The sequence below is a fragment of the Condylura cristata genome, unplaced genomic scaffold (genome assembly GCF_000260355.1).
Source record: "Condylura cristata isolate star-nosed mole 26May11 unplaced genomic scaffold, ConCri1.0 scaffold00026, whole genome shotgun sequence".
Classification (NCBI taxonomy): domain Eukaryota; kingdom Metazoa; phylum Chordata; class Mammalia; order Eulipotyphla; family Talpidae; genus Condylura; species Condylura cristata.
In genome coordinates, this window is record NW_004567127.1 from 8,593,359 (window position 1) to 8,602,137 (window position 8,779).

Here is an 8,779-nt window from a genome sequence, read left to right on the forward strand (position 1 = left end):
CTCCGCCGCTGAGCCCCGACTAAGCTTGAGATGCTGGCGTCTGGGTGCCCAACCGCCCCTGTCCCTGTCGCCGCGGAGGAATGGGGGTGTCCTGAGGTCTTGGACAGAGAAGCGCCTGTTCAGAGTAGAAGAAAAACCGTAACCCTGGAGCTGTCATGTGTGTGGGGTGGGTGACCCTGAAAGAGCATCCTGTTAACGCCCTGGCTCAGCCTTGCCGGGGCGGGGCCCATGGGAAGCGTCCAGGTCTTGCCCACTGCAGGTGCCCATGTTTGACTCATTGCAATTTGACTTGGCATTTTTAACCTCACCTCCCATGTGAGACCCCGAACTCTCCCAAACCACTGCTTTTTTCATCTTGATGGCTCCCACAGTGCCTGCCTGTCAGAGCCTGTTTGCTAAGTGATTGAGAAGCTGCCATACCCAAAACATTAGTCACCAGCCCCACTTCACTGGCTCAGTCCCAACAGCAATTTCCAGATTAATTTGTTTTTATTTGTTTTTAAGTCCAGAACTTCTCCTACATCTTTAGATTGCTCTTAAAAAAAAAAAAAAAAACACTTAAGGCAGCCTCCATGCCCATCTGGATGATGTAAGTGATGTAAGGAGGCTTTCAAGGCAGATATGCAAAGTGATGGACACACCTGCCCTGGACGTCTGTGCACCACCTGATTTCCAGATCAGGCAGCTGCTGGCCACCCCAGGAAACACAAGAGGCACCTGGTTGCTCTCCAAGGAAAGGTTAAAATGCAGTGCAAATGCACAGTGTGCTTATAAGCAAAAGTGTCTTAGAGTTTGCTGCAGCTCAAAAGAAATGTCCCAAACGTCATGGGGAAGAGAAGAGCTAGGGCTGGCCAGGCACTGAGTCAGGAAGGAACTGGATGGTTAATTCCATCTAGGTGGGTTCTGGCAAACTCTCTGGGGGTCTCTTCCCCACTTTCCATTCTCCACGGGCGAACTTCATGGAGGAAGGGTGGAAAGGGGGTTCAAACATCCAGCATTCCATATCTGAGTCATTTACTCATTTAATAAATATTTCTTGAGTGCCTACTTTGGCCAGGAGCGCTTTCAGGCCTAGTCAGTGAGTAAGTCTCCCCTTGCCCCAATGTGTGTCACGGAGAGGGTGCTTCTGTTCTGCCTTGATTGTGGATGGTGATGAATGCGTGGGAGAGAGGAAGGGAGAAAGCTCCCAGGGAAAAAGGAGGCCTGGAGGGGAAGCCAGAAAGCTGGGATGGTGTTGGGGGGCCTACTTGAAGGGTTTATCCTAGAATTCATGTTATCTGGTCCTTTCTGGTCTTTTCTTGGGGGGGGAGGAGGTCCACGTGCTGCGATTGCCATTATAGAGCTTGTCCCTGTCAGTTCTGTGTATATCTAGAACTCATGTTATCTGGTCCTTTCTGATCTTTTCGGGGGGGGGGGTCCACGTACTGCGATTGCCATTATAGAGCTTGGCCCTGTCAGTTCTGGTATATGAGGTCATGCTATTTCCCGGGAATCCAGAACCCAGGAAAGGAGAGAGCCCCCCTCGCGGTCCGCAGTGTGACAGCCCACTGTAGATAGGTGGGTGCTGCCCCCTGGTGGTGGTATGAGACATTGCTCCAGATCGCCCCTTTGGCTCTGCGCAGTGGTTGTCAATGAGGAGCTGATTCTGGGTTCCTTTTCAATTCCAAAGCCACAAGTGTCCCTCTCATTCTAACTCTCACATCTAGGACTCTGCACTCTCTCTCGCTCTCTTTTTCGTTCCACAAAGACCTTAATAAGCGACAGGTTTAAGCAAAACCATGAATAGGTCATAGTTGGGACTTCCTAGTTTTGCAAGCTTTTCCCTCCTCAATCACCATTCCTGGAAATCACAATTTCCAGGGAGTGTTGATTTCTTCAGGTAAACACATCTGTTTGGGAGCCAGTTCACACTGGTGCATCGGCCACGGCAGGTTTCCTATAATAAAAACGTGGCAAAAGAATAGGAAAATAGGACGATGTGTGATCCCAGAGTGACACTGATGGGGAGCTCCAAGCAGTAGTTATCTTTCTTGAACCCTCTAATAGGCCCTTGCTACCTGAGGGCTGAGGCTGACCCCACCTGTGGGCAGCTTGAGACTCTGACATCAAAGCCATAGATAGAACTTGCCACGCTAGGGGCTTGGTATAGAGCTCAGCCACTTTGGGGTGACAGGAGTCATTCAACTTTTTCTACCACTACCGTTCTTGCATTCTACTTGTTCTGAGGGGCCCCAGGTATAGGTGATGCCCTGGGGCATCCCCTCCACGCCCTTTGGCTTTCCAGCGCCCATCAGGCACCAGCCCTTCCTTCTCAGGTCCAGAAAGGAAGAACCAGCATCTTTCCCTAGCCTGCGCTGCTCCCCAAACCCACTGAATTGTGAGAGAGAAAGGACATTGCCCTTCCCAAGGGGAAGCTGGAAGCCTCCTCTCCCTTGGTTCTCTCCTGCTTCCCACCCCCAAGCAGCCTGCAGAAGCTTGCAGGTTCCAAATCTTAAAGCTGAAAACCTTCCAAGGAGGTCTGTGGAGAGAACCCATCCACCTGGCCTTTTGATGTGAGCTAGATGGTGCTGCCCAAGCTGAGTCAGGGCTGAGTGGCTGTGAAAATTCTAGTCAATGCGAATTTGGGATTCTGAGGAACCCCGATGATGGCCTTCAATGGTCCAGCTCTTAGAGGGAAGGAACCAGAAGGCTGCAGGCCACAGCTCAGGCCTGGCTAGGACCAGAACCTCACCAAGCATGGACTTGGCATCACCAGGCTGGGAGGGCCTGGGAGCCCGCTCACAGGCATAATTCTCCTTGACAGATCTCAGGGATAAGGAGAAGCATTGGGCCCTGGCAGGCAGAGCTGGGGCTGGGGTGTGGTCAGGGACAGAGAATGCCATCAGGGCCACGTGTCTGCATGCTGAACTGTGTCCAGAGGAAGCAGAGGCCTGGCACCAGCTAAGTGGACCCCATAGTCCTCCTTGCTCAGGGCCCCTGGTTAGGGACCCCAGCCTGGGGCCAGAGACATGAATGTGCTCACTCGCGATAGCTCAGGGCGCAGCTGGCAAGACTCCTGGGCATTCAGCATTTCTCCATCTAGAAAGTACAGATTGCTAAATTCCAGCAAAACTGGTTCATTCCATTATAGTAGTTCATTAGTCCTGCTGGGGCCGTCCCCTCCAGCAGTGTCCTGGGGACAGGGAAGCAGTCGTCTGCAGAGGCGGGCCAAACGCTGGCTCCTCTGGTGTTCACACCGCCCACAGAGCCTTGCTTGCATGGGTCAGCCCTGGATTTGCGGACAGAGGCCGGAGCTGGCCTGCCCTGACCCAGGGAGCCACAGGGTGGATCACTGCCCCTCAGCTGGCACCGAGGCTGCCACGAAGTAACTTAATAATATTGTGTTTGTTCTTGAGCGACAGATGTAGTCTTTGCCTAATTTCTTGGGTTCTTTCCACCTAAGAAGCTGTGAGCAGTGTGCCGGGCCCCGCTGGGTAGGCAGCGGCCAGGACATGCCAAGACAGATGTGACCGTCTCTGCAAGGCAGGAAACCCTGCCCGGTGCCTGTGTGTGTGTCCCGGAGCTGAGCACAAACCCACACACTCAACATTCGATTCCACCTGGATGCTGAGACTAACAGCAGTGGTGATAGCAAGGGGGGAGGGGGAAAGGTGGGAGAGGGAGGCGCCTCCCTGTCTGTACCTCTCTGTGACGGAGAGCACCCTGGACTGGAGGCCAGAAACCCCCGCGGGAATTCTGGCTAACCAGCTTCCCTGCTCCAGGACCTCAGCTTCCCTGCTGTTCCAGTTGCTCAGATAATCACTAACGTCCTGTTCCGGTTACCATCACGCTGAGCTGGGGGCCCAGTAACCCCTCAAATTTAGTGGTATATATATCCAACAGTCATTGTATCTCACTCATGTCTTGGGAGTCAGGAATTAGGTAGGACTCAGCTGGGCAGGTCTGGCCTAGGGTACCTCATGCAGTGGCAGTCAGCATACCTGTTCCAGGCCTCAGTCTCAGCTGAGTCCTCCAGGAGTCAGCTCCCATGCACGTGCCAGCAACTGAAGATCCCCACACCTTATGTGGGCAACCTCAAAATGGTTGGCCCCGATGGTCCTACAAGTGAGAGCTGTGTGCCCTCCTCTTCAATTCCCCACAGTGAAGTGACACTGGGCCATAAGGCCTGGGCCCAGGCCTTAAGAACTGGCGGTTCCCACTTCCTGTCTCCTGAGCTGCTCTCTCTGGGCCTGGCTCTTAGCTGAGCTGTGGGGTGAGTGGTCTGGCCGTTGGAGATGAGCCGTATGGGAGACAGCTGTAGGTGCTTCTCTGGCAAACAGCCCCTGTTGAGCCCAGACCCTTCTCACTGAGATCGGTCATTAAGCTGCCAGAAGAGTTGCCCAGACCATTCCTGAGTTCTTCACCTACACAACCCTGAGGTATCATAAAATGCTGGTTTTAAGCAATCAAGCCTGGGTATGACACAGCAATGTGCATTATCTCATTCAACCCAGTCATTCCAGTCACCTACTCTACAGACTAGGAAATTGAAGCTCAGGGGGAGTAAGGCCTGTGCAAAAGGTCTCCCAGGAAGCAGGAGGCCTAAGTGGCATTTGAACTTGAACTTGGGGAATCTGATCCCATACCTCCCAGACCCTGGAAAGGTTGCTACTTACTGAGTCTCCCTAAGCAGGAGGGAAGCGGAAGGCTGACGTTTCAGCCAACATTACCTTCAACTAAATGACTGAAGGCGTTTCTAAGAAGTGACATTTCCAGCTACTCCCCTATTTGAGGGGGGAGTTGAGGAATCTGGAGGGTGGGAGAAGAGGGTTTCCCTTCAGAAAAACTCAGGACCACAGCAGGGCAGCTGATTTTCTTATCTTTGTTTGCCCACAAAGATGACCAGCATGGAACCGGTTCATGATGGGCACTTAATGTTTGTTCAAGAGACAAACTCATCCTCAAAGGAAAAGGTGATGGAGTTGGAGGAAGTGGACCTGGATCTGGAGAAAGGCTCCTCTGCCATCTAGTGGCTATTCCTGGAACAACACTTCTCTATGGCCCAAGAAAATGGAAGGTTTCCTTAAGGACCTTGACTGTCTGTTTCTGAGGTCAAGCAGTTTCCATCCAGGCTGGCGGAGTGGGGTGGCGGTGGGTCCTCCCTGAGAAGCCAGACTTCTTGCCTCTTGCAATATCTGTGCTCCTGAAGGCTGAAGCAGGAAGTGTTTCCCCCACAGCAGCTTACTCCGAGGCTTCAGTAGGTATTAATACTTGGGGTTGAAGTTTGAGACAAATAGGTAATGTAGAACCCTTTATTTCATCTTTAACTTCTACGGAAGCTTGCAAGAGAGACAGTCGCCTTGAAGAGAGGGGCCACTCCCTCAGAACTTCTCACCCTCCTAGTCCCTACCTACCCCTCCTCACAGAGCTGGCAGGGATGGCTCTTCCAGGCAGCGAAGCACAGCAAGAATTCCCCACAAAGCCCTCTAAGTGGGCACCAAAACAGTCCTCCTTTTCCTTACCTGGAAAAGCCTGGAAACAAGCTGTCACCCTCAGAGAGCTGATGAAGAGCTCACACAAGGTTAGATGTGTGAAATATAGCAGGTCCTCAAGTAATGTCTTTCCTTAGAATGTGGAGGAAGGAAATCATGTAAGGACCTGACTTGGTTACTTGTCATTCTGCTCTATGCCAGTTTTCAAGAACCTTTTAACAGTGTTAGGTGAGGACTTCCTCCACTTGGCACTCAGCAAGGTCCATGACAAGCCTGTGAGTTGTTCAAGTTCTAGAGAGAGTCCTGGAAAAGTAAACCCTCTCCCTCCTCCGCCTCTCCCCCTCACCCCATTCCCAGCTGGTCAGCACTCACAGCAGCCACCCACAGAGCTTCCCCCTAAATCACTCTCAGGCCCCTGGCTACTCAGCCTCTCCCTGATCCCGAGACAGGTCAGAAAGGCAAGAGGTCTTTGGTAAGAACAGACACTTTATTGTACACCATGGGGAGGGAGGTATAGACAGGAAAGAGGGGCTTTGGGGTGACGATGCTCTGCCCCCTCCCCTGGGCTGAGTGATCTGACCAGGCCTCTGACCAGCCATGGGGCATATGGACTTTAGTTGTTCTGAATTTGTGCCAGGACCTGAAGTGATGCCTGCCAGGTGTGCTTGGGACTGTACAAAGCAGTGCTTGGCATGAGAAGGGGCCTGGCCCTCCTCCCCAACCTGTCTCCTGGCCTCCGTGAAGAGCAGCAGGCCTCGCGTTCCACGGCCTAGCAGATGCTCGGGGGATCGCGCGTGTTCCAACCTGTTCGGTCGCTCTTCTCTTCCCCGCGGAGGGGAGCAGCCTGGGGGTGCTTGCGAGGGCAGAGGGGCAGCCCCCTGCCTGTAATACTGCCAGCTTGCTCGTGGCCTGGACTCCGTCCAGCCTCAGCCTTGCGGTTTGGCAGGTTGACGTGGGAGGGCTTCTCCTGGCACTAGAAAGCAGCAGTCCCTACAGATGTATTGCTGGAGGGCAGAGCCAACCTTGCTGGCATCACTTGGGTGCCCACCTGCTCATCCCCATCTGGGCCTCGAGCTTCATGTTGCCTCAGTGGAGAGGGCTGAAGGCTCCCTGAGCCGGAAGCTGGTAAGTGAGGCTGGCAGGCTGGCAGGAGCAGGGAGGCATGCCCCAGCCTGGCCCTGGAGTCCACTCTGTCTCCTGTGGGCACTGGAAGGACAGCACCACAGCCTGGGAGTGGGGGACCCTGCGGGGGAACGCGGGGCTGCCCCTCCTCGACCCAGGGAACCTGAGGCCAGGGCTTACCTGGGCCTGTTGGCCTCACCCCAATTGCAGCTCCCCAGCAGAGTGAGCAGAGCCGGGGAGGGGCAGCTGTCCCCTCTGCCAGGACCATCTCAAGGACAAACACAGGGCAGAGGAACCACTGAGATTTTCTTCCGGATGAAGAGCTTGCAACTCCAATGGGAACACAGTAAGAGGTTGGCTGGAAGATGAACTGGAGGCTTTTCCCCAGGGTCCCGCCTTCCTGGTTTCTGGCAAGTTCGCTGGGGTGAGGACAGTGAGTCACCAGCCCAAAATGTCCTTTCCCGGTAGCAGGGGGCTTCCCGGGGGACCCTGCCCTGAGGCCTCTCTGACAGAACTGAGGGGGGAAGGGGGCAGGACAGGGAGGGCAGCATGGTCTTCAGGAACGGGGTGGACACTGGAAATCACAGATCAGCACCCCCACGCACCCACGCCCACGGTGGTACACACAGCACACACGCGTGCCCACACACACACACACACACACTCACTCACAGAGTTCTGGGCCCTACAGCTAACAGCAGAGACACAGCCAGGCAGGACCTGCCTCCAGCAGAGGCTGGAACGCTGCGAGCCACGGGATGAAGCAGGCTGCCCAGCTCAGCCCCCCGTCCCAGGCCGGCGGGCTGGGGCCACACGCTACAAAATTAAAAATATATCAAATATACAATGAAAATAGATCTGTACAGCACTGAGGATGAAAATAGCCCACCAGTCACAGTATAATATTGGGTTTGTCATTTAACAGCATTTACACCCACATGTACAGATTGAATATACAATAGAAATAGAATATATAGAAGAGTATCTATAGTAGGTGTCTCTCCTGGGCCTGGCTTTTCCTGTTGCTAATTCTGCTCGGGATCAGGCACCAGGCCAGGTGGGGGGTGTTGTCAGGTGAGAGGGCTAAGGCGGATGTTGTGCCCCAAAGCTCCAGTCTTTGGGGAGACGTGGGTCTCCGTCTCCCCTCGCACACTCAGGAGGACAGATGGGGCTGAGAGGACTGGGGATGGGAGGTGTGCGGGAAGGAATGAGTAAGGACAAAGTGGGGCGGAGGCTGGAGCCCCGCAGGGGGAGCCCCGGGCCTAGTCTGTTGCTCCTAGAGCTGAGAGATCAAGGACAAGAGTGACTCAGGACACTCCATGAGAGGCCTAGCTAGTGCAGTGACCTGTTCCGCCCCCACATCAGGGCTCGCCAAGATGGAGGCTGCAGTCCCAACAGCCTCCCTCCCTCCCTGCCTTCCTTCCTCCCATCAGCCCATGCATCCCGCCACCAGTCCATCCATTTTCCCATCAGCCAATGCTCCTCCCATCAGCCCACCCACCCTCCCGTCACTCCATCCACCCTCCTGTCGCTCCAAGCATCCTCTCATCACTCCATCCATCCTCCCTGGCTCCATCCACCCTCCCGTAGCTCCATCCATCCTCCCATCACTCCATCTCTCCTCCTGTGGCTTCATCCACCCTCCTGTCACTCCAAGCATCCTCTCGTCACTCCATCCATCCTCCCTTGCTCCATCCATCCTCCCGTGTCTCCATCCCTCCTCCCGTCACTCCATCCCTTCTCCCATGGCTCCATCTACCCTCCTGTGGTTCCATCCCTCCTCCTGTGGCTCCATCCACCCTCCTGCGGCTCCATCCATCCTCCCATCGCTCCATCCCTCCTCCATGGCTCCATCTACCCTCCCGTGGCTCCATCCCTCCTCCTGTGGCTCCATCCCTCCTCCCGTGGCTCCATCCACCTTCCCGTGGCTCCATCCTTCCTCCCTTGCTCCATCTATCCTCCCGTGACTCCACCCACCCTCCCTTGCTCCATCCCTCCTCTCATGGCTCCATCTACCCTCCCGTGGCTCCATCCCTCTGCCTGTGTCTCCATCCACCCTCCCTTGCTCCATCCTTCCTCCCGTGGCTCCATCCACCCTCCCTTGCTCCATCCATCCTCCCTTGCTCCATCCGTCCTCCCGTGGCTCCATCCACCCTCCCGTGGCTCCACCCACCCTCCCTTGCTCC

At 54.9% G+C, this 8,779-nt stretch overlaps 1 protein-coding gene across 1 annotated transcript in view; it reads left to right on the plus strand.

The window, feature by feature from the left end:
• The first annotated feature begins 8,069 nt into the window (after positions 1 to 8,069).
• The window catches only part of PRR21 (proline rich 21), a 2,451-nt gene continuing 1,741 nt past the window's right edge, over positions 8,070 to 8,779 (plus strand). Inside the window, 3 exon segments of the mRNA XM_012730024.1 lie at positions 8,070 to 8,120; positions 8,184 to 8,611; positions 8,613 to 8,753. Coding sequence (XP_012585478.1) covers positions 8,070 to 8,120; positions 8,184 to 8,611; positions 8,613 to 8,753 — 620 coding nt within the window.